This window comes from Stegostoma tigrinum, chromosome 16 (genome assembly GCF_030684315.1).
Source record: "Stegostoma tigrinum isolate sSteTig4 chromosome 16, sSteTig4.hap1, whole genome shotgun sequence".
Classification (NCBI taxonomy): Eukaryota; Metazoa; Chordata; class Chondrichthyes; order Orectolobiformes; family Stegostomatidae; genus Stegostoma; species Stegostoma tigrinum.
This window is the reverse complement of record NC_081369.1, coordinates 36,330,038-36,357,064: the sequence shown is the minus strand read 5'-3', so window position 1 is coordinate 36,357,064 and position 27,027 is coordinate 36,330,038. Positions and strand designations below refer to the sequence as shown.

The window sequence follows — 27,027 nt, the reverse complement described above, 5'->3', positions numbered from 1 at the left end:
GATGCAATTGTATCAAAACTGTAATCCTGGAAACTGAGCTCCATTAGGTTCGATTGAACTACTGCATTGGCCTTGTTCTAAAGCCTACTTTGGTATTTTTAATTATTACATCAAAAATGGTTTTAATATTTGAAGTGCAGAAATTCTAAAATTAAACAATTGTGAGTAACACTCCAAACTCTAATCTGTTTAGTTCATTATAAATTTGTGGAAATCAAAGGTCAACTGTTTCCTTGTCAATGCCATACTTGATTCCTGTTGATACTTGAGTTGTACAAGATTGAATCTTTCTGGTTATAATGGTTTATACAGGACAGCTCCAAAACAGAACTGGGTTTTGCAAATGAAAGGTAAAGCTAAAACATGTTCTATTATTTTCACATTTAAAATAATTCTGCTATAAATTTTTTTCAGGCTTTAATATAAAAGCATTAAGTCAGGGCTGAAATAAAGCCACTTTAACTCACTCATTGCATCAACCATTAAAATCAAATTGCATTAAAAGACTAATACTTTGTCACTTCTAATGCATTGTGTTGCAGAGAGACAGGATGTGTTTTATGCTTCAGTAGTTCTCAAGTCAGGAACTTTCTACTTTAACCTCAGGTTTTGGGGAAATATTAATTTGAGATACATTTTGAGATGTATTAATAATTGAGTGAAGTGGAAAGTAGCTGCGAAATGAATTAATTGAGTTTCTCTGTCAAGTTTATGCTTCTCTTAGTTGCTAGGTTGAAACTAGAATTGTCAGAGGATTGGCAGTACGTTATCTAACCAGTTTCTTGGATATGGAATGCTTTATGGCACAAGTGCATGTGAAGAGGGGAAGAAAGTAAATTTTAAAAAAGGAGGTATGAAATAAATGTTAATATTTGAAATGTTTTTTAGCCTATCATTATTTAGGTTTGAACACTATTTTAAGCTTTCAATGTTCACTAGAACTATTTTCTTCATTTTCATTATTGAAGTGATCAGCTCAGTTCATTGAGATGTTAAAATTCTGCTCCAAGATTCCATGTCTTTCATATTCATTCTAAAATCAGAACACTTTACCTGGCATGAAGTTGTTTCTATTAATTTTTCATACTGAATACAGAGTTTTCAAACATGATTTGCAGTGCTATTCTGATGAATCTCCATGAATATATTGAAATGAAGGCAAATAGCACTGCACTTCCGAATTTCCTGCTTTTATCCTCGCAATGGATTAAGTTAGAGTGAGAAATATAAGAGTGTCCTGGTGGCTCAGTGGTTAGCATTGCTACCTCACAGCACAGAAAGTTCAATTCCAACCTTGGGTGACTGTGGTGCGGAGTTTGCATATTCTTGCCGCATCTAAGTGAGTTTATGCTGGGTGGCCTGGTTTCTTCCCACAGTCAAAACATGTGCAGCTTACGCGGATTAGCCATGCTTAAATTGTCTGTAGTGCCCAGGATGTGTAAGATAAGTGGATTAGCTATGGCAAGTGTGGGGTTATGGGAATAGGGTGGGAGGCTGGATTTGGGTGGGATGCTCTTCAGAGGGGTGGTACAGACTAGATGGGCCAAACAGCTTTTTTCATCACTTTAGGGATTCTAGAAGATGCAGTTCTAGTCAGCTGAAACTAGCAGGAGTCAAATCTCCCGCGCAGGAAGACACTTCAACATTTGAATATCAGGTGTTGCAATTGAGGTCAACTTCACAAGTGTTTTTTCTTCTGTTTTGAGCAAAGACAATCTTAGACCTAGTTATCTAAGAGCAACATCACTGGTGAAAATTTAACTATTCCTCCAACAAATGTGAGCCTCTCAGGCAAAGGTACGGTATACCTCAGGCCATTATCATAGAGAAAGAAGAAGCAAGGACAGAAGTCAGCAAAATGACACAACATTTCAGGAGGATGTATTCCAACATGTTACTCCTTCCATCCACCCAAAGATTACAGAGAAAATATAAGTTCTGTGAAGGTATTGGTGAGGAGATCTTTGCTGAAAGCTTGCACCAAAAAGACAAAACAGTAGTTCTTTCATCTACTTCATATGGATGAGCAGCACCATTATCTGTAAGTATAATGGTCACAGCAATATTAGCATATGGCTCAGGATCAATTTGGGAAGGGATAGCAACCTTTGTGCTTCAGTTGGCATCCAGTAGCTGACACTGCTTTTTTGCAGAATTGTGGAATTTACCCAGTAAGACACCACAATAATGCAGCAGTGAGATATAAGCCTTTGTTTTGCTGCCCTTACAGTTAACTTGGTCAACTTGGTTCCTCTTTATGAATGGCTACGTTGTGCGTGGCAACATGCAATGACTCTGGAAATCAGTATAATTTACTAGAAGTAGTCTTGATGCATTTGCTTCTCAAAATTCAACAATCCTCAAACTCTGAAGGAAAAGCTCATGTTAACTAATTGTCATTTACTTCCTGCTTGCTCCCATTTTTGCTCCAATGCATAATTACTTTAGGAGTTACAAAGGAGCTCGATAACAAGACTCATGCCTCAATAAGAACTCTTGGAAACATTAAGTAATGATTCTCGTTGTTCTACTGGCCAAGAAAAGCTGTGCAATTATCTCCAGCTCCTGTGCCCATAAAGATATGGTTTGCTGTGTCTCATAACATGTTGAAATGCAATGGCTTGAATTGGAATATCTAGGAGATAGTGAAAGGAGAACATTAGCACCAGGAGGGTTCCTTGTTTGCTTGCTGCAAAGAGAATCCAGATTCAATTAATCAATGAATTTATTCATATCACCTTCAAATAAGGAACAAAACCTTAAATTCATTTTATCATTCAGGCCTAAAAAGCAACTCGTCATTGGAAAAATTAATTTGCTTTGGAACAGATCCTTCCTGCTCCCAGAAACATTATATACGTATATAATCTATACGAAGTAGAGACTATTAATTAAGCTGCTCTCCTGTAGTGAAACTCACTGGCAGAACCTGTCAATGGGGAACAAATCAGAATCAAACAATGCTATCGACTCTCATAGTCAGCTGACATTTGCTTTCCTGTTGCAAAAAGCAACTGCTGCTTTCCAGTCATTACTGTGCTTGTAAACAACACAGACAGAGGTATAAAAATGTAAAAACACAAATAAGAAAAGGGAAGATTAAAAACAGAATGAAAGTAAAACAAAATAAGTAAATCAACAGGGAAAAAGATGAAAGATATGGAGTAGAGAGAAAGCACAGTGAAAAAAAAGGGAAATGCATTTTTCAAGGACTCCAAATACAATTTAACTTTGTAATTGTAGAACAGTAATCGGACTACTCCTCCAAAGGATGGACTGTAAATAAATTACAGTAATGCAATATCCACAAATGATATAGCATGAATAATATATGAATTGTTTTATCAATTTTATTAAAACCTGAAATTACCAGCTCGAGATCAATATTGTCTCTGGTGCATTGGAATTCATTTTCTGTGGGCTCCACTTCAGAGTGTAACATCTTGAGTGCATACTGAGTACTAACACCTCAGTAGAGTGTTATGGTATTGCACAATCAAGCTGTTATTCTTCTGATTAAATATTAAACCAAGCTGCCTGTATGCTACTGAAAGCATGCAATACAAATCTCTTGGCAATATTCACAGATCTCTAGCTAATATTTCCCAGAATAAACCTTCCTACCACAGTATCAGGGTATCCAGTACCATAATTTGATTCTTGTCAGAACAGAGTGATCATCTTTCTGTGCTATGTTTTGTATATTGATTAACTCAATCAGTTGTTCACAGGCTAATGGAAAAAAAAATGTTTTTTAACATACTGACCATTGCCTGGGTGTTGGGTAGATGGTGAGAACTCTTTGGCAGTGATCCTTGCAAGCTGCGCTTCATCCTGAGCTTTTTGAGCAGCTGTTTCAGCCACCTCCGATTTTGACTTAGCATGAGATGTCCTAGAAGAAACATAAGGAAATGTAGCTCTTTAGAGCTGTGGTAACTATTTCTGACATTTTATAAAAAAAAATCAAAGCACAATTCTGCCTGATCTATAACATTCTTTTATCATGTTGAATGTAAGAGCATATTGCAGACAAATCATTCATTTGAATGTCATTATTGTTTTATCCTAAATAAACAGGCAGCTGTGTCATTAGACCTTACTGTAATAGACTAGGAAAATTATGCTCTTAACTCCTTTCCTAACTTTGTATATCAAAAGTTGGATCATTAAATATTTCCACCTTTTATAACCAAACAACCAGTTCTGGGGCCCCTGGAGACATTATGTTGATTTATAAACAATTCTATTGCCTCTGATGAAAACTCAAGATTCCCTCAAAGTTGAATTTTTTGCCATTAAAATATTTGATTTTTAAGAAACAATGAATTATTTCCTTGAAAAATTAAATCCATCTTTTGACATGAAAATAATCATTCAGGAGCATACTTAATAAAATAATCTTTAATAAAAGAATATGTATAATGAAATAATTATACAGCTTGAAGAACAAAAACCCATTCACAGATATACCTTCTTTGCCAAATTCTACATACCTTCCAGGAAAACTGTCACCTACAAAACTTACATGAAAGAGTGAGAAAAAATAATTTCAAAAAATCTATATCTGAAATTTGGCATCTTATTCTGGAACTTGGCTAAAACAAATGAACATTATACTTTTCTTAACTACTACATGATGTTGATGAAGATCCAGCTGAACATTAATGTCACATCATGTAGCATATATCATAGGCACAATATACTTGTACATGAAACAATTTTCTTGCAATGACCTGATATAATTCTGATCTAATTCAGTGAAGGCCTCTGGAAGTTGAAATAAACGTAAATTCATTGCTTTGTAGGGGTTTTTTCTCCAAGAGAGTTTTGACAGCATTAGAGGAAAAAAATCTATCCAATTTTGAGAACGAAATCCAGAAAATCTACATTAAAGCAGTGCCAAATTATTCAGCTAACGATTGACTAAGACAGCCTCAAATTTAACGTAACTAGCACTCTTGTTTTAATAATAAATCCCCAGTGTACTCAGCACACTACTTCTTCCAAAATCCAATTTTACATTAATTTTTAGTTTAAAAATTCATGTGTTAATTACAATGTTGCAGGTTGTTTTAATTATCAGAAAATAATTTCTATACTTTGATGTTGATGAAAAGTTTGGTTTTGGTTTTCAATCTATTTAAATTATTTAATTTTAATTTTATAACTAATAATAATTCTATAACTTATATAATTTTAAAACTATTTAATTTTACAAACTGCCATTCAGCAAAATTAAAGGACAAACTGGAAATGAAAGAAATCTGAAATAATAATAGAAGCCTGGTTAATGGATTCAGGTCTATGTACTTCAAGATTACAGATAAAGGGTCCATGCCTAAAACTTCATGAAGCATCTTCTCTTTAGGGATCTTGAGCAGTTTGCTATGTGTTTCCAGCACTTTTTGTTATAACAGCAAATTTCTAACTAAGAAAACTTGAGATTGTTACTAAACACTTCCCCATCCAACCTCCCGCACACCCACAGTTCCCAAACCAATGTCATTTAGTCAATGAGGAGGGGGAGAAGACATTTGCTTGTCTGATATCAGGGGTAGGATTTTGTTTTTTATGTCATGACCCTTACACCAAGTAATGGAAAAATCTGCTAGCTATGCCTCAGTTAGTTGCACTCTTGCCATTAAGTCGGAAGGTTGAGTTCAGTTTGCATTCTAGAGACTCAAACACAGAACTTTAGACTAACACTCCAGTACAGTACTTAGACAATGCTGTACCATTCGTGGTGCTGACTTTAGGATGAAATGTTAAATAATGGCCCTGTCAGCCTTCTCAGATTGTCATGGAAGATCATATGGCACTACTTCAAAGAAGACTGGGGAAGATTTTTCCAGGGTGCTAGCCATGTTTTATACCACATTCTTTCATCATTATCAAATTGCAAGTAATCCAATGGTTCAAATTGTGTGCAAGTTAGTCACTGCTAAAGCCACATCACAATGGCAATTATGCTTCAAATGTACTTACTTGGTTGTAAAGCACTTTGGCTGTCTGAGGTTGTGAAACGTGCTATATAAATGCAAGCTTTTTCCCTTTTTTTCCAATCACTATAAATTTCAGTGTGATTTATGAGTAGGATGTAATGCCAATCACCAAGCCTGTTGCCCAAGCAATAAGCCTGCATGCAAGCTCTACCCTGGGCCAGAGGCCTGGGTTCAAGTCCCACCTGCTCTAGCGGTGTGTATTAACCTCTTTCAACAGGTCAACTGGAAAAATAGGTTAATTTTTTTTAAATTATAGGAGAATTTTCTTACTTTAAATAGGTTTATACTTTGATCAAATTCCACCTGTTTGCCAACTCAGGACAACCGTGTTGATGTTTAGATGATTGTCTCCTTGCTGTTAGTCTGCCCATCTGACATAGTCACAGAAAATTACAACTTGCTTTAGCTAAACATTGTGGGGTCTAACACCACTGTCATCAGGCCCTGGCATAAACACTGCGCCTGTGTTCCTCATTCCATCCACCTCCCCGACCATTTGTTCAGCTTGCACCAGGTTATGCAGAACCTTAGAATCCTAGTGGATGCACAACTGAGCTTCATGGCTACACTATTTTTGCTTACACCTCTAACACAGTCACCTTCTACGGCCAAAACATTTATTCTCTTTTATGTTACTTATTCCAATTCCCTCTTTGTCAGTCTTTTATCCTCCACTCACCTTTTATCACCCCTAATATCAACTCTATTCATATTCAGATGCCCTTTCACCCACAAAGGTCCACTCTACCATCAGACATGGTCTAAATAAACAGAAGCTAATGAATTACATTTAGTTTTTTCAATTTAATAAAATGTTGTTCATTGTTTCGAAAGCTTACCGAGGCTTTGTACCTGTCTATTTCTGCATCATTCCCTGACATCACCCCTCACACACTTTGGTTTCCTGGCTCTTGCCTTATATGTATCTCTCAGAGTCTTTTGTCTTATTATTGGGAGGAGGGTTTATATTGATCTGAACCCATTAGAACTCTCTTTTCAAAGTTCTCCACCTCTAAAAAATCGGCACAAATTAATGCTGTATTTTAAATCCTTCCCTCCATGTTCTGTTCTCTCATTTACCTGGATACTTGGCAATGCTTTGTGCTTTAATAGCTATTTTTAAAAATGCAAGTAGCTATTAAACAGCTCAAGTGAAATTAGTTGGAATAAAATTTTCCCATTTGTATTGGACTTTTAATGTTATTAAATTATTGGCACATTTTATGTCTGCACTTCATCTTAAAGGCTATATGGGTAAGAATCTAGCATTAGAAGTAGTGACAGGAATCCAAATAAATTGCATTTTTTGGAGACTGCATGTTGTTTGAACTTTCAAATCGATTTTGAACATTTCACAACATAATTAATTGATCAGAGGTTACTGAAAGAATGCTGTTCCTTTATCTTGAAGACATTACAGGAGTCGATGACGTCACTGTGAGGTAGCTCTATATTTAATGACTAACTAATGAAATTACTAATAAAAGCCAGCTTTTTCCCTAACGTTCATGATTTCACCATAAATCATTAATGTGTGCTTTGTAATGGTGAAGGAGCTGAGTAATACAAAGTCAAAGAGCCAGCAGAATAGATTTGTGGCAACTCTGTTGAATACTTGATCTGTTTTACTCTGCTGGAGCCAATAAGCCTTGCTGTAACATAACTTATAACAATTTTGTAAATAACACTTTTCAAGAAGATAATGATCTTAATTGCAACTGATTTGAATAAAAAATTCCAATCCACTCAACATGCACTGTTTTTTCAGTTTTCTATCATTTATTAACACATAGAACATAGAACCGTACACACAGTACAGGCCCTTCAGCCCATGATATTGTGCTGACCTATTACCTTACTCTAAGATCAAACTAGTCTGCATACCCTTCATTTTACTATCATTCTTGTGCTTATGCAAGAGTTGCTTAAATGTCCCTAGTGTATCTGACTCTAATACCACCGTTGGCAGCGCAATCCACACACCCACCACTCTGTGTGTAAAGAACCTACCTCCAATATCTCAGCTATACCTTCCTCCAATCATCTTAAAATTATACCCCCTCGTGATAGCTTTTTCCGCCCTGGGAAAAACGTCTCTGGCTATCCACTCTATCTATGCATCTCATCATCTTGTCCACTTCTATTAAGTCACCTCTTATCCTTCTCCACTTCAGTGAGAAAAGCCCTAGCTCCGTCAACCTTTCCTCATAAGATCCACCCTCCAGTCCAGGCAGCATCCTGGTAAATCTCCTCTGCACCTTGTCTAAAGCTTCCACATCCTTCCTATAACGAGGCAACCAGAGGTGAACACAATATTCCAAGTGTGGTTTAACCAGGGTTTTATACAGCTGCAGCATAATCTCACGGCTCTTAAACTCAATTCCCCTGCCAATGAAAGCCAACACACCGTATGCTTTCTTTACAACCCTATCAACTTGTGTAGCAAGTTTGAGGGATCTATGGATGATGACCCCAAGATTCATCTGTTCCTCCACACTGCCAAGGATCCTGCCATTAACCCTGTATTCTGCACTCAAATTCGACCTTTCAAAATGAATCACTTCACACTTTTCTGCGTTGAATTCCATCTGCCACTTCTTTGCCCAGCTCTGCATCCTGTCAATGTCCCGTTGCAACCTACAACAGCCCTCCACACTTTCCACAACTCCACCAACCTTTGTGTCATCAGCAAACTTACTACCCCACCCTTCCATTTCCTGATCCAAGTCATTTATAAAGATCATAAACTACAGATGTCCCAGAACAGATCCCTGCGGAACACCACCGGTTACTGAGCTCCAGGCTGAACACTTTCCATCTACTTCCACCCTCTGTCTTCTGTTGAACAGCTAATTCTATATCCAGACAGCCAAATTTTCCTGAATGCTATGCCTCCTTACTTTCTGAATGAGCTTACCATGGGGAACCTTATCAAATGCCTTGCTAAAATCCACATACACCACATCCACTGCACTATATTCATCAATGTATTTTGTCACATCCTTAAAAAATTCAGTAAGGCTTGTGAGGCATGACCTGGCCCTCACAAAGCCATGCTGACTATCTCTAATCAAACTGTGCTTTTCCAAATAATCACAATTACTGTCTCTCAGATCCTCTCCAGTAATTTGCCCACCACAGAAGTAAGACTGACCTGTCTGTAATTCCCAGAGTTATTCCAGTTCCCTTTCTTGAACAAGGGAATAACACTTGCCACCCTCCAATCATCTGGTACTACCCCAGTGGACAGTAAGGATGCAAAGATCATCGCCAAACGCGCAGCAGTCTCTTCCCTCGCTTCCCGTACAATTAAAATGTTTTTAAATGAACCGAGGAATCATTGGAAGAATTTGTTCTAAAATATATACTGTATTATTCTATTTTAACAAAGATTAATCAAAAGTCATGAATAGATTGAAAACAAGCAGAGATGGTTCCATTTTTTTTAAACCATGCATTCTGAAGAGTTTTTGAAAGAGTTAAGAATTTCTGACTGTCCCTGCAGAGCCAGGTAGTTGGTAATCAGGTGGACATTGCCAGGACTACCATCCAAGCAGGAACACAGCCCACCTCCCTGAGTTAGGCACCCAATCAGATGACCAACAGCAAGCACCCTCTGCAACACCAGCTATTGAGGTAACCATTACTGAGGCTTGAGGAAGAAACATCAATATTCAGGCATCGTCATTGAGAAGGTAATTCTATGTAAGGAGGAGGACCTTATAGGCAGACCCCAGTGATCAAGAGATACACCACGTAGCAGCACTGCAGAAGCTGTTGTCATTGCCATTGCCATTGTCACCAGAGGCATCCTGTGGACCACAGAAAGGCCATAAAAGGAAAGGTCCTTCAGGAATCTGCTGGGAGGCTGCCAAGGTTGTCCCAACATTGGGGTGGACATTCCAAACAGGAAAATACCAGTGTGGCTATAGGAAAGCTAACTCTAATTTGGGCACTCAACTATCACAACTGGCTACCCTTCAGACAGCCATGCCACTTGAGACTCCCCCTTCTGGTCATATGTAGTCGAAGTAGGAAGATATGGGCTTCCCTCTCCTGATACTTTCCTCCTGCTTCCCACTCATCTCCATCTAACTGGTAAAATTCATCTGTGTGTGAGATACATTGTAATGATAAGTCTATGGGAGGTGGTGGATTCAGTTAGCATTGATTCATTCCAGTGTAAATTAGATGGATTTATGTCTGAAAACAAAAAGTTGTGTTACAGTACTTGAGTAGTTTAAGATGTGTGGCAAATGCAGGATGAAGTTGATTTTGGACCTATTGTTACCAAGGCTCTCCAATACTGTTTTCTTTTCTTTGTCTGCATTTATGTGCACCTAACTGATAAACAATGATTGCAATTTTTAGTCAATGACTCCATAATTATTGTATCAACATTGCGGCAACAGGCTGGTACAGGACAAATGTGATGCAGCCTAACTATCAACAATTTCTATGACAAAATGAATGCCATCCCTAATTGAACAGAAGCACCAAGTTAATCTGAAGCTGCCTGTATTTTTTCATGTGGTTGGGGACAATTCATAAGGTCATTCACTATATTTTTATTAAATCAGAGTGTGTATTGCTAACACCAAGATGGACAGCAAAGATGGCTGCTGCTTGCACATGCTCATATTTCACCAGCAATAACACTGTGATAGCATAGGCTTCACCATGATAACTTCATATATGCAATGATGACATCACAGTGACATGTCAACTTTGTCTGTAATGATGCTTCAACTATCTCAAAGTCACACAGCAACAAGCAAGCCATGAATACTCTCATCAAATGAGGTAGAATAAGCCTGGTATGCTGCTGAGCCGAAATTATTTTAAAATTTAGATTTTGTATTGTAATTTTTTTTTAAAGATCATTGCAGAAGGAGGCAAAATGTCCATCGATTTCAGAGACACTTACACATTTGACCCTGCTCTGGGCAGTGTTATTATATTGGCAGTGCCAGCCTTATTCCATTGCTTTGCAGTGGTATGACACTGCAAGGTTGTGTTTCTGTACATTCACAGTTGCTGTAACACCTAGAAATAGTGCTGACAATAGACACAGCCATAATAAATTGTGAAATACATCGAGAGGGGATCTCCATCCACTTACCTCAGATTCTTTCAGAAAAGTTGAGCTGTAAGCAAGTTGCATTTTTGTTAAAATCTGCCACTCACCAGTTGGTTTATATTGACATAGCTTGATTTACCTGAACAGGCAGCAGCCTTATTAAAATATTGAAATCTGTGCTCTCCATTCCAGAAACCCAGTGCAATTTTGGTGCTTGTGTCTTCAAGGGAACTAATTATCACATGGCCAAACTAGCAGTCTTTAAACTAACCCAGCAAAACCTGCTCTGTTCGCGACAACTAACACATCCAGTCGCAAACCATTTCAACTCCCATCACCACACCCCCGCCCTGGGCAACTTGCCCATCCTGTGCCTCCTCCAGTGTCACAGTGACGCCACCCAGAAACTGGAGAAGCAGCATCTTATATTCCGCCTTGGGAGCCTACACCCCAATGGTCTCAATGCGGGCCTTACTAGTTTCAAAATCTCCTCACCCCTGGCCTCATTCATGACCAACCCTCCCCCTCACCCCCACCCTCTTGACCTGACCCGTCCTGTCCATCTTCTCTCCCAACGAACTGCCCCTCACACCTCACTGACCAATCCCCACCACTGCCTACCTGCATTCACCTATAAACATCCCAGCTACCTTCCCCAGTCCCACCCCTCCTGTCTCCATTTATTTCAGAGCTCCCTTCTCCCTCCCCCATTTCTGAAGAAGGGTCCCGACCTGAAACGTCAACTTTCCTGTTCCTCTGATGCTGCCTGGCCTATTGTGTTCCTCCAGCTCCACACTGTGTTATCTCTGACTCCAGCATCAGTTCTTACTATCATTTATCCTTGTTGGGCTACGGGGAACATGCCAAACATGCAATTTCACTAACATCTTGATGACCACACCTCAATCCCAACTGCTCCCAACACACTTAGGTATTCAAACCACAAAATTTTAAGATATAATTAATTTTTCTAGTCATTTCATTCTGAAGCAATTATGGTTCAGAATATTTACTGGAAAGCTAACATTGAAAAAAGAAATAGCAATATTTTTAAAGATGTTAAGAAGAATCAAGTGTTTTTAATCAATATTGTACTTCAAATTGGAGTTGCTACTGAAACTGATGTGTCAAATGGTGGTTTTTGCATTGCATGACAATTCAAGCATATCAGAAGTCAAGGACTTTTCCCCACTCACATGAAGCTAATCTTATTAAAAGTGCTGCTCAATAAACTGAGGAAAACGCTATCTGTTCTTGTCTAAAACCATTTCGAAAAATGCCTTACTGCCTTCCTGTTGTTTTCCACAGCCCTTCCTACTGCGCAACAGGGAACTAGCTTAGTCCCACGGATTTGAAAGAAAAGCAGAAACCTTCACTCGGAGAAATCTAGAGGATTTTGTTGTATTGAAATGACTGTGGACTTCTCTGTTAAATATTTGTACATCAGAACAAAGTTCTGAATTCAGAGAAAGGATTCCAAATTCATGATTCTCCTTTACTGCGACATATTCAGAAAAAAGGCCAGTCATTTGAAAAGTTGCCTAAATTTTGGATATGATTTTGTGAAGAAAGAAGCATCATTTGTTATTTTATTGAAACGAAATCCTGTGGTTACAGTAATGTCACCACATTTTAGATCTACTTCACTGTGGGAATAAAACTTAAAATTTAAAATTTGTTCAAAAATGACAGGGGCCCTTTTAGCAACCATTGATAGAATAGGCAAAATGTCTCACGTATGGTTTTAGTTATTCACATCTCAAATTACAAATCATCACAACTCATCCATACCAATAGGACTCATGATTGTGAGTCTCTGCTACCAATGGAAGACGAATTATAACTCACAGTCACTGATAAGATACGGTGTATATGTCCACACATTAAGAAAGGTAAAATTATTGAAAGTATTTGGGGACTGACCCAATGTTGATAACACTACAGCAAGTAATGTGGTTGTTGGAGCAAAACAAGTGGTGCAGGACGGACAGCTAAATCCCTAGCACATATAAACACACACATAATAAATGCAAATCTTACAGGCTAAAAATGGCTAATATATTAGAATATATTAGAAGAATGGACTGTATTCATGTGGCACAACACCACTTGGTCATAATATTGACTCTCAGGCCCAGTCCCACCATCTGATATAATCTTATTTTCTTTTCCAGAATGGGAGCCATTTTAACTCCTATTGAGAAGTTGTATGAAGTGGGCAGCAATACCATGTGACAGCAGTTTTGGGAGATGGAGTAGAATTTAACTGCTGGATTTGATTTAACTATCACAGGCTAATAGCTTAGTCATTCAGTAGCCTGTTGAGTGAGATGACAGCAGGTATAAAATAGGAGTCTCCAAGCCAGAAGATGCTTCAATTTTTCTACAACATCATGCAGTCATAGAGTCACACAGCATGGAAACAGACCCTTCAATTCAACTCGTCCACACCAACCACGTTCTCAAAGTAAACTAGTCCCATCTGCCTGCAATTAGCCCATATTCCTCCAAATCCCTTTCTTATTCATGTACTTATCCAAATGGCTTTCAATGATTGTAGCTGTACCTGCATCCACCATTTCCACTGACAGTTCATTCCACACACTCACAAGACAAGCTGTACATGCTCAAACAATGGCTGGGCCTTTGTTATGAGTTAGAGGCTGATGCAGCACATGAAGAATTGCAGGCTAGTAAATGATTTAAATAAAGGTTAAATAACTTTGGGGTGGCAAGGTGGCTCAGTGGTTAGCACTGCAGCCTCACAGCACGAGGGACCCAGGTTCAATTCCACCCTCAGGTAACTGTCTGTGTGGAGTTTGCACATTCTCCCCGTGTCTGCCTGAGTTACCTCCGAGTGCCCCAGTTTCCTCCCACAGTCCAAAGATGTGCAGGCTAGGTGGATTGCCCATGCTAAATTGCCCATAGTGCACAGGGATGTGTAGATTACATGGGTTATATGGGGATGGGTCTGGGTGGGATGCTGTGAGGTTCAGTGTGGACTTGTTGGGCCGAAGGGCCTGTTTCCACACTGCAGGGAATCTAATCTGAAAACTTTGAGAAGGAAAATGACACAGTTATTAGTAGCATATTTAAATGGATGTTGTTGAGAATTAGTAAAAGAATCAGGCAATAGAATGATGACACTTTTTTTTCTCACATCACACTGCTAAGTAACCAGAGAAAGGTTAAGATGATTTACAATGACCAGTTTTATAGCCTATTAATTAGACAATCGACTCTTAACTATGAAGCGTATATTTATATTTTTCTCTCCATGGTAACCACCATTTACACAATATCATTTCAGTGGGAGGGAGTGGTAGTCCTGACAACAGAAATTTCTGGGATTGCTGCCAATGATAGTATGCATTAAACCAGCAAGATATCTTCCTAAGACAAGCGATTCCTAACATGATCCATTCCTTTTTTGAGAAATCTATGGACTGAAAAGTTCATTCCTTTCTGTCGTGGGATTAGATTTGCTGGCTTCCCTCTGGACCTGGATGGGGTGGCAGGTTGAAGAGGGGGTGGATTTGGAGAGTAGAATTGGGTGCCATGTGGATGCATTGAGAAGCAATGCCTATTTGCCCCCCTGACCTTGCAATAATTGAAACGGCAACAGGGGAGTTCTGGTAAGCCAACATTCGTTAATGAATTGAGGCCCTCAAGAATTGAGTTAATAGCAATAAACAGCCTCCTTCCACAACCAATGAGGTTTAACTCATTGTGAGAGAGGTCCATGCCAAGTGTGTAGCCTGGCAAATGTGCTTGGTTGAATTGATGTCTGGCCAAGAGAGTGATAGCTCCTTTACAGCCTCCTTTTGCCTATTAAAGGCTCCTCAAAGTCTTCTCAGACTCACGTTTCGTCTTTCTCTCCCCTCTCCATTCCAGATCTGATTTTCCAGGTCTGATTTCACATATTCTTATTTTTCTCAGGTTAACGGGTGATATTACCACATTCCCTTTCACTCAAGCAAACCTCAGGACTGGTTTTCCTTCATTCTCAATCTGGCTAAGTTCAATCAAAGTGACATAGCTAGGTGCTAAAAATGAAATGAAAAATATATGTTGCGACTGACTAAGAGAGACCTGGTTGTAACGGTGCAAAATATATGATGAATATATTCCTGAACAGACAATAATACCTATATATATATTCTAATAATAACAGAGAGCCAGGGACAAGACAGGGAGCATGTAACTGATCAAGGAACCCACTAGGCCCGGGATATAAAGGCAGTGCCATTTTTTGTGGTAGGACCACAGACTGTAGCGAAGCCACATCCTGCTCAGCAGCCAGCCATACTGACTGTGAAGCCATCTGACAGCTGGGAGAAATCACAGCAGGAGGGTGCTTAAAATGTTCCCAGCACTTGGAAATAAGCACCTGCTTCAGCCACTTACATGAAGTAGCTGAAGAAGTGATCTTTCTGAGAGGGTATCTTGATAAGATCGTGGTTGAAGAGACGTCATGTCACAGTCAGAGGGATGACCCAGACTCTTTGTGAGTTCTAAAGGTATTACACTGTCCTGGCCCACAAGGAAACTTCAAAAGTGAATGTGAGACCTAAATCTGGACGACTTCTTGCCTCTAATGCCTCTCAGCATTAATCATACTTTCACTGCCTCTAAATCTCATGAATTTGTTTATATAGATAACTAAATACAGCAACGTTCTAGAATTCACATCTTCATCGTCAACAAATTCATTCACCCACAGAAAGCATTTTATGCATCATATCGCCCATTGGCACATCAATGTTTGCTTATTCATGGTTGTCGCAGAATACAAAGCTCCACACAAGGAGGTTTCACCCAGCTCTATAATTACATGAACCATCTAAGCCTGTCTGTTGAAATGGAACAAAGGAGATTCATACAGAACACAAAGCAGGTTTGGGGTTCTTGCACCCACTTGAGTTTCTCAGCTATTACTCAATACATTACTGGCAGAAGTTAGAAGAAACTATGAGGGAAAATTGGAAAAGCATTAGATTCAGTGAAGCAGGATACAGGTTAATGCCAGGGTGCGGGAAGTTTCTGCCATCTGGGTGTCCTTACATTCTGTAGTAATTGTAATGAGGTCACCGGGTGGACCTCATAAAATATGGGTTGGGGCAGCAAGGGATACACAGTGGTTAAAACTGCTGCCTCACAGTGCCAGGGTCCTGGGCTCGATTCCATCCTTGAGTGACTGTCTGTGTGGAGGTTGCACATTCTCCCCATGTCCGCGTGGGTTTCCTCCTGGTGCTCCGGTTTCCTCCTACAGTCCAAAGATGTGAAGGCTAGGTGGATTGGCCATGCTAAATTGCCCATAGCGTTCAGGAATGTGTATATTAGGTGAGTTTATGGGGGGGGTGGGTCTGGGTGGGATGCTCTGAAGTTCAGCGTGAACTTGTTTGGCTGGAGGGCCTGTTTCCACACTGTAGAAATTCTATGATTCTATGAATATCAGTTTCCTGATTGGGGCTGTTAATCTGGTCCAATCAGGGAGCCCTGGCTGACAAATCTAAACAGGAGTATTAGAGGCTTTGCTCACTTTGAAAACTGCCTCTAAGGTAATTGGACTTTCCATGTGTAAATAAAAGGTGTCATAGTGATGGGATATCAGCCTCTGGGGAATTATTTCACATTCCATTTATTTTTTTTTATCTTATTAACAGTGCCACACAGATTGTGGAATAAATATGATAAAGAGAACCATATTTTAGTGAATTCTCAACTCCCCTTCAGCATCCGATCAGTATCCTCTCTACTGCACTGCACCATTGATTATTGGTCTTTTCCCACCAGGGAATTCTTCTCAGTTATAGTAAAAGACCAAGCTTCCACTCCATTAAGCTGTTAGTAATGTCTAAAAAATAGCTACTTGCAACTGGAATACAAGAAAAACATTGAATATAGAACAGTACAGTATAGGCCCTTCAGCCCACGACGTTGTGCCGACCCGTTATCCTACTCTAAAATCAAACTACCTTGCATATTCTACATTTTACTATCATCCATGTGCCTATCCAAGAATCGCTTGAATGTCCCTAATGTATCTGACTCTACCATCACTGCCAGCAGCGCATTCCACGCACCTGCCACACTCTGTGTAAAGAACTTGTCTCTGGCATCTCCCCTATGCCTTCCTCTAATCACCTTAAAATCATGCCCCCTTGTGATAGCCATTTCTGCCCTGGGAAAAAAGTCTCTGGCTATCCAGTCGATGCCTCTCATCATCTTGTAGACTTTCATCGAGTCACCTCTCATTCTTCTTCGCTTCAATGAGAAAAGCCCGAGCTCCCTCAACCTTACCTCATAAAACCTGCCCTCCAGACCAGGCAGCATCCTGGTAAATCTCCTCTGCACCCTATCTAAAGCTTCCATATTCTTCCTATAATGAGGCAACCAGAACTGACCACAATATTCCACATGTGGTCTAACCAGGGTTTTATAGAGCTGGAGGTTTGGAAAGACTACAAAAGGAGAAAAAATGGTATCAAGATGGGGAGAAATAAGTTCAGTGGAACAGCAATAAGCTGAAACAATGGGTTAAACAGAGCAGTCTTGTTTATGGATCTTGGGAGCAAGGTAGAAGCAGGTTTGGGAATAGGGGCTATGAGTTTACAGATAATGGAGGGAAAATCTCCAGAGATTAAAGTTTTCCCGTATTTTTTGTTTGCATTTCAGATTTCCATAACCATCAGTATTTTGCGTTTGCACGAAAAATGGTTGATTTGTTTGAAGTAACTCATCTGTTCTATGATGGATTCAAACTACAGGTTCAACACTGTTGGAGCATTAACTCATTAATTCCAGGTGTAAAGGCCCAAACTGACTCCGAAGTAAATCTAAAAGATATGCCTTTTATAGTCACATAGACATAAGGAATAGGAGCAGAAGTAGGCCATTCAGCTCTCAATTCCTCAATGTAAAACTCTATTGATCTCTATCTTCAGTGTACTCAATAACTCAGCTCTCTAGGGTAGAGAGCTTTAAAGATTCACATCACTTTGAGTGAAAGTCATCCTCCTCATCTCAATCCTAATTGGGTGATGATTTATTCTGAAACTGCGACCCCTAGTTCCAGACTCCAACATTTTACACCAAGAGTTTTAATTTTCAATGAGATCTTCTAATCTATAGGGAATATATAGGTGTAGTTTACTCCATCTCTTCTGATAAAACAATCCCTTCATCACTGGAATCAGTCTAATGGGCCTCTGTTACATTCACTCTAATGTAAGCCTGTCCTTTCTCAGTTAAGGAGAGCAGCACAATACACAGTGTGCCAGATATGCTCTCACTTCTCACTGCTTATCTTCCCAATGACTTTGGATGGTCAGCACCTTTGAATGCATTAGACTCCGCTCCCTCATTTAAGCCATTAATACATAGAAATAGCTGAAAACCGAGTACTGATTCTTACAGATACAAGTTATTTACAAGTTGTCAAAGCAAAAGTCATGAATTTATTTCTTCTTCCCGTGAGCCAATAGTCAATTGTTTTAATATATTATCTCCCACTAATGTGGAAGGCTCCGATTTTGCAAAATAATCTGTTGTGAGGCACCTTACTGATAATCCAAATACATTACAAACAGTGGTTCCCATTTAACTACTTCACAAATCAGAACCCTAAAAAGCTAAAGCCAATTTGTTCCATATAAAATCTCTTCCATAAATTTTGGTTGACTCTGTCTAGTCATACAATGATTATATACCACACTGCTAACAGCAACTTCTAATAATTTCCTAAATACTGATATTAGGGTAAATGGTCTGCTTTCTCTTTACGTCCCTTCATGTATAGTGGGTACAGTGCTACCAATCCAAAAGTATCGTTCTAGAATCTGGGGATTTATGGAAGATCAAAACCAATTCATTCACTATCTTCTTAGTTATCCCTGTAAACCCTATAATGCAGGCCATCTGCTCCAGTGGGTTTGTCCTTCAATTCATCAAATGATATTTGTTTGCTGATAATAATATCCCAAAATTCCCTACTTTCACTCGACCCTTCATGTCCCACTACTTTTGGAATTTTTAAAAAATATGTCACTTATGTTTCCTTATTTCCAGGTTAAATCATCCCATCTGCCTTTAAAGGATCTATATTTACTTTAGCCAGTATTTTCTTCCTCACATATCTATAAAAAATTTGTACAGTATGCTTTTACTTCTTTTGCTGGTCCATTCTACATTTTCAATTTCTAGAACATCCTTTGCTGAATTCTAAAGTCCTCCCATGCTAAATTTTACAATTCTTTTCAGTAAATTCATAGCCTCCTCTTTTAGTATAATACTATCTTTGATCTATCTTGTTAGTCAGAGTTCGTATGTTTGTCTCCATGGGAACATGTTTTTATTGCAAATGCTAACATGTTGCATTGTTTATCTATTATCAAGTCTAGTTTCCCAATCAACAAATTCCAAATCACCTCTCTGGGCAGAATTTTACAGGATTCTGAGTGAAATGGGCTATGGTGATATTAGTGGCAAAATTGGACAAAGCCTGATGAGGTGTCTTTTAACATCAGGAACAGCATGCTCCATCTTTTATGCTTTGGAATTGTGGCGCAGCAAGTGTCTTGCTATGTAGCAATTGCTATTTCAGCCTTTTTGTCGGCTGTTTTCATCTTGGAATGAGAGAAGCGCAGGTATTTACATGAAAGTCTTAGACATTTCTCTGGATTTGAGACTGCTCTAACCCAAATGGTAACCAGGATGGCACGGAGTAGTGTCAAGGCTTCCACTGCCGGTCCTTGGGATGAGGAAATCCTGTTTCTGTACCACTCTATCCAGGTGTCTGTACATATAGCGGGTCATTGATTTCCCCCTGTATTCTGAAGCAAACGTGCAGGGAGCTGCAGACTGACAGTTTTGGTCCAGGTGCAAAATGGGCTTTTAAAGTTGGCACTGGCGCACGGGAGATCAATGAGTTCCTAGAAAATGACTGAGTGGTGATTTGTTCTCGGAACAGCACAATGTAAGAGAGGACCAGAATCAGATACAATAGAGTGATGAACACAGTTAACGAGGCAAATTTCAGAAAAATTGGCAAGAAACCCACTAGGCCTCAATGCAGAAATCCCTCCAAAAAAGATGCACAACTCAAACTCAGCCAGAAAACGTAAAATTTAACAATACAGATTTTTTTATTTGTTCATAGGATGTGGACATCATTGGCTGGGCCAACATTTATTGTTAACCCTTAACTGCACTGGAGCAAGTGATAGTGAGCTAATTTCTTGAACCACTGTGATCACTGGTGTGTAAGGGCACTCACAGTACTATTAAGAGGAGAATTTTAGGAGTTTGACTCATCATCAATGAAGGAACAGCTAATTTCCAAGGCAGGATCATGAGTTAGAGGGAAGCTGCAGGTGGTAGTGTTGTTGTAGGTAATAGGACCCACAAGTCGATGTTGAAGGAACCTTGGTCAGTTATTGCACTTGTCAAGACTATATCTTTTTATTTTTCTGCGTTTTTGATTGTGGACTGAAATGGGAAAATGGTTGTTTTAAAAGCTAAGGATTGTTAATGGGATTGTCACAGATTTTAAAAGCTAGTCACCAGCATTTATTGTGAGTGCTGTTTATATTGTTTGATCAACCAGCAGGACAAAGTTACTGCAGATGACCAGTAGTGGACTTCTGGTTATAGACAGGCTGCAACGAGGGAGCTGTGTGAGAATGACAATTTGGGCTAGTGACCAGTTATCAATGATAAAAGCCTGTCTGCCAACAATTATGTGGTTGGCTCCCAGGTGTGGAGGTGTAAATGTCTGAGAAGCCATCAGATCAACACAAGGGCAGGAGCTGACCGTTTATCTAGTAGTAAAAACCATGTTAAGCTTGAAGAAAACCAATTCCTTATTCTTCAGCTTGCTGCAAGATGTGGTTTTAAACTAATAAACCAGAGAGTTTATAAGTTATTCTGTACCTTCTACAAGCAAGCCAAAGTATCTAGAGAAGAAAAGAACAAAGAACAAAGGAAATTACAGCACAGGAAAAGGCCCTTCAGCCCTCTAAGCCTGCACCGTGTCTAACCTGTCATATGTTTTCTAAGGGCCTGTATCCCTTTGCTCCCTGCCCATCCATGTACCTGTGCAGATACATCTTAAAAGACACTATTGTGTCTGCATCTACCACCTCCGCTTGCAACGCGTTCCAGGCTCCCACCACCCTCTGCGTAAAGAACTTTCCACGCATATCTCCCTTAAACTTTCCTCCTCTCACTTTGAACTCATGACCCCTAGTAATTGAGGCCCCCACTCTGGGAAAAAGCTTCTTGCTATCCCCCTTGTCTATACCCCTCACGATTTTGTAGACCTTAATCTCCATCTTTCTAATGCAAATAATCCTAATCTACTCAACCTTTCTTTATAGCTAGCACCCTCAATACCAGACAACATCCTGATGAACCTCCTCTGCACCCTCTCTAAAGCATCCACATCCTTTTGGTAATGTGGCGACCAGAACTTCACACAGTACTCTAAATGTAGTCAAACCAATACCCCGTCCGATGAAGGAAAGCATGCCGTATGCTTTCTTGACCACTCTATTGACCCGTGTTGCCACCTTCAGGGAACAATGGACCTGAACACCCAGACCTCTCTAAACATCAATTTTCCCCAGGATTTTTCCATTTACTGTATATTTCGCCCTTGAATTAGATCTTCCAAAATGCATCACCTTGCATTTGCCCGGATTGAACTCCATCTGCCATTTATCTGCCCAGCTCTCCAATCTATCTATATTCTGCTGTAATCTCTGACAGTCCTCTTCACCATCTGCTACTCCACCAATCTTAGTGTCATCTGCAAATTTGCTAATCAGACCATCTATACCTTTCTCCAAATCATTTACGTATATCACAAACAACAGTGGTCCCAGCACAGATCCCTGTGGAACACCACTGGTCACAGGTCTCCAATTTGAGAAACCCCCTTCCACTACTATTCTCTGTCTCCTGTTGCCTAGCCAGTTTTTTATCCATCTAGCTAGCACACCCTGGACCCCATGTGACTTCACTTTCTCCATCAGCCTGCCATGGGCAACCTTATCAAACTCCTTAATGAAGTCCACGTATATGACATCTACAGCCTTTCCCTCATCAATAAACTTGGTCATGTCCTCACAGAGTTCTATTAAGTTGGTAAGACATGACCTTCCCTGCACAAAACCATGTTGTCTATCACTGATAAGTCCATTTTCTTCCTATCCCTAAGAATTGTGGAGCAGCATGTTACAACAAGCCAAAAGAACCATCTTAATGAACACAGGGATCTGGAAAGAGTGAACTGTTTTCCTAGTCTTTTTCTCCACCCATAACAGGTGTGTGTGTGTGTGTGTGTGTGTGTGTGTGTGTGTGTGTGTGTGTGTGTGTGTGTGTGTGTGTGTGTTTGTATGTGTGTGTATATGTGTGTGTGTGTGTGTTTTGGAGTTTTAACTTGTGGATTTAATATGTCAATGGTTCATAATTATTTATCTGTAGTTAGAATCTATTTAATTTCAATATCTTCATATTAAGTACAGAAACTTGATCTGTGCTTTCTGTCAAACTGGGTTTTAATAACAGGTAAATTGGAGAATTTTGCACATTTTAAAATCTTTAACTTTTGTAATAACTCCAGGAATATCAGGGCTTGATTTCCAGACTGCTATCCCAGTGAGACATTACAACACTGTTACTGTGCATTAACAGTGAAGGGAGTGAATGTTGGCTGTGGTGGATGGGGTGCCAAGCAAACTGGCTGCTCTGTCCTAGATAGTGTCAAGCTTCTTGAATATCGTCAAAGCTGCACCCATTTAAACAAGTGGGGAGTACTCTACCAGTTTCATGAAGTGATTTGGAGATGGTGGGCAAGCATTAGGGAGACAGGGAGGTGAGTTACTTGCCACAGAATTCCTAGCTCTTATAATCATAGTATTTATATGACCAGCTCAGTTCAATTTTTGGTTACTGGAAACCTCTAGCATATCAACCATGGGAGATTCTGCAACGGTAATACTATTGAACATCAACGGGAGATGGTTGGATTCTATTGTTGGAGACAGTCATTGCCTGGCACTTGTTTGGCATAAATGTTACTTTCTACTTATTAGCCCAAGTCTGAGTACAAGTGCTTTCTTTTATGCTAGCTGTAACAGTGACGAGCTTTGGAAGGGCTCATAAATGTCATGCATAGTGAAATGCCATCAAGAGAAATTGCTTTCACCTCACTCCTGGAGTTTAGGTTTGTCCATGTTTAGACAAGGCTGTAATGAGGTTAAGAACCAAGTCACCCTGGCAGAGTCCAAACTGTTAATAAACAGTTGATTCCTTTGCAAGTACTGCTTGAACGAACTATTTAGGACACTATCCAATATGTTGTTGACTCTCAAGAGTAGAGTGACAGGATGACAATTGACCAGGTTGGATTTCTCTTGCTTCTTGTACATGGGACATAGATGGGCAATTTTCCACATTGATGTAACGAGACTGGAGCACTTTGTGTGGACATACAGCAAGTTCTAAAGCACTATTGCCACAATGGTTTCAGGGCTTATAGTCTTCTCAATATCCAGTAACTTCTTGATGTCATGTGAAGTCAATCAATTTGACTGAAGAGTGGCATCTGCAATGTTATGGACCGTGGGAGGCAGCAGAGATAGCTCATCTCCTCTTGCTGAAATTGGAAGCGAATACTTCAGCATTGCTGTTTTTTAAAAAAACTGATGTGCTGAGCTCCCCTATGATTGAGAATGGGGGTATTTGTGGAGTCTCCACTTCCTGTTAATTGTTTAATGTCCACTACCAATCACATGTGGATGTGGCAGGACTACAGAGCTTAGATCTGATCTATTGGCTGTTCACTTAGTCACCCTCTACACTCCTGGCCTTGTCTGTCATTTCTGCTATTTGGTATGCAAGTAGTCCTGTGTTGTAGCTTCAGCATGTTGGCAGCTCATTTTTAAGCGTGTCCAGCACTGCACCTGGCATGACACCCTGCACTGCTAATTGAACCAGGGCTGATCTCCTGGCTGAATGAGAATGATAGAGTGGGGAATATGTTAGACCACGAGGTTAGAGATTGTAGTTGAATATAAGTCTGTTGTCTCTGATGGTCTACAATGTTTCATGGATGCCTAGTTTTAAATTGCTAGAAATGTTCAAAGCTTGTCCCATTTAGCATAGTTTTATTCAGATTTAGGATCATATTGCATGGTCAAAATTGGCACCAACACTGGAATCAAACTGGTTCTAAGTATATTTAAGAAAACCCTTAAATATTAACAAACCATTTAGCAACTCCAAAAAGAATACCACAAACGAAGCCAGATTTATCCAGTTTTCCACATTTCTGGAACTGTTGCTGACGAGGACATTGCAGTACATTTCTACATCAAGCTCATTACATGCAAGCTCTGCAGTTTCATAACCACTGCATTAATCAAATGCAAAAATGTCTTCTTGGATTTTTAAAAAGCATGAACAGAGGGAGAGGAATACTCTTCCAGGAATACTGCTATATTTAAATCCTATTATCAAATTGTTTTTCTCCTTGCAACAGCATCAGTTACTGTGAACTGGCAGCCCTACACTGGTATGTTATACAGGTTGGTAAGGGTTTTTGTTTTAAAACAGATATCAATAGAATTGCAAACATCTGGATATTGATGAAATTCCATTTCATCTGTGACATTCATGTGGTTGAATGAAGAGGACTTAACTGGTAAAAATAAATTATCATTGAATTGCAAACAGTTAAAACATTGTTTTGTGGCTAGAAACTGAAAGAACAGTGGATGTTGAGGGTTTCACTCAGTCCGTGTTTGGTCTCATGACAGCAGAGGAGACTACATTGAGAGCAGTGACTGCAGTTGGCTTGATTGAAAAATGTACCAGAAAACATTTGCTTCACCTGGAAGCCTTAGCTAAGGCCTTGGACTGAGGAGCCAAGAGGTGAAAGGGCATATGTTGAACCTTCTGAAACAGCATAGAATATATCAATACATTGCCAACATATTAAAGCTAAAGAAGTAATTTTAAGATGAACATTAATGACAATTGATAAATGTACCAATTAAGCGAAACTTGTTTCAGAAAGGAAATCATCTACCTCTCCCTTTCTCAAGATTTCCTTAATTTGATTTCCAACTGGTACTCTTTATTTCTTTATCCTCTGCAGGTCTTGTGTTCTGAAACTATGCAATCTTGGTATATAAGATATATAATTATCTGCCTGTATTGACCCAGCAACTTAACTTATAAAATTGATTCCTTTATCATTAATCCAGCATTGTTTTTTTTTAAGAAAAGGTAATTTTTCTGAAAATATTGAATTGATTGTAATTTTGAGATTCAAATGAGAGGAACCTGTTTCACCAACAGTTATAGTGGTGTGCTGGTTCCCAATTGTGTTGGAACTTAGGTAATGAGGCCTGAAGCTTTATTATTTTAAGTGACTGATTATTTGTAATAATGTATTCTCATGAAGACATTTACTTTCTATTCCATGCACTTTTCTGTTATTGAAGAGGTGCTGAGTGCATTGTTTGAAGTGAGCATTTCCATGATCAGATTGTGAACCTTGTGATTCACTGTCTGAAAAGGCAGTGGAAGCAGAAATTCTCAACATTTGGGTATCCACTCAAAATGCTGTAACCTACAGGGCTACAAACCAATAGCCACATGTAGAGTTAGGATCCTCATTGGCTGCTGCAGACATGATGGACAAAATGTCCTCCCTTTGCGCTGTAATTTACTATGATTCTATTGAGTGACCTAAATAGCACAATGTGACTGGTAAAAGCATCCTGGATGAATATTTTTAAGTTGCCATAAAGGTGTTTTCAACTTTAATTTTTGCAAGACTTTCAGACATTAATTTCGAACAATGTCACATGCATGCTGACCAATGTCTCATTCAAACCTCAGCTGCCTCTTTTTTTTTTATCAAATTGCTGGACTCACGTCCAGTGCTGAATGGTTTGAAATTTCTTCCAGGTATATGTTTAAGAAGAACAAATCCATTTACTCACTCCACACAGCATTCACTTGTCACCACTTTCATCCTCCTCCCTGGCCACTGTGTGAGGTTGAAATGAACTATTCAACTAATGAAGCCCTATTTGACATTGAGCCCAGCTTCCAACACCTTTTTTTAAAATCTTTTATCATTAACACTTTTGCCTCTGTATATTCACTCATACAAGTATTCTTTAGCCTAACTGCTTTTGAAATCTTACTCATGCTGTTATCTCTAAATGAGACTACTCCAATGCTCTACTAACTAGTCTCCTTTCTTCCAAAGTCCTTAACTTTATCTCATCCAAATCTCCACTGCCAGTAGTCTGTCTCACTTTAAGTTTTGTTTATCCATTACCAGAATGTTCACCAAACACACTGGTTCCCGATTCTACAATGTTGCAAATTTAAAATTTCATCCCTCCATTCATATCCCCTCATGGACTCTGCCATTTCACCCACCCTCCTGTACTCTATTTCTACAACTTTATCCAGCCCTTCCATTCTCCAAGAAATCTACATTTTTCCAACTTTGATCTCTTCTACATCCATGATTTTTTTGCCCTATCATCATCTGCAGTGTATTTACCCGTTTAGGTAGTAAAATCTAGGAATTTGCACATCCCCCCAATCTTTTCTGCCTGTCTACTTATTTCTCCTTCTTTAAATTGCTCTTCAAAACCTAATCCATTGCTTGTCCTTATATCTCCTTATGTGTCAATTTCAAATAGCTTCCATTATCAGATATGCCTTTACTACGTTAAGCACATGGAGCAGGATATTCCCAACCTCTGAACAAATCAGTTTGGAAAATAAGGTGGAAATCATTAGTTTCTGAATGTCGAGAAAAATAAAGTCAAATTCTGCAACAAAGTTTTGAATGGTAAGGTAAGAATCTCACCAGTGAATGGCAAGAGGATTATTTGCATCAATTTGCATTTC

The 27,027-nt window shown here is 39.2% G+C and overlaps 1 protein-coding gene across 1 annotated transcript in view; it reads right to left on the bottom strand.

Moving 5' to 3' along the window:
• The window catches only part of jph3b (junctophilin 3b), a 169,834-nt gene that overhangs the window by 42,265 nt on the left and 100,542 nt on the right, over window positions 1-27,027 (bottom strand). Inside the window, exon 3 of the mRNA XM_048546487.2 lies at window positions 3,768-3,892. Within this exon, the coding sequence (XP_048402444.2) occupies window positions 3,768-3,892 (125 nt within the window). The remainder of the gene's footprint in view (window positions 1-3,767; window positions 3,893-27,027) is intronic.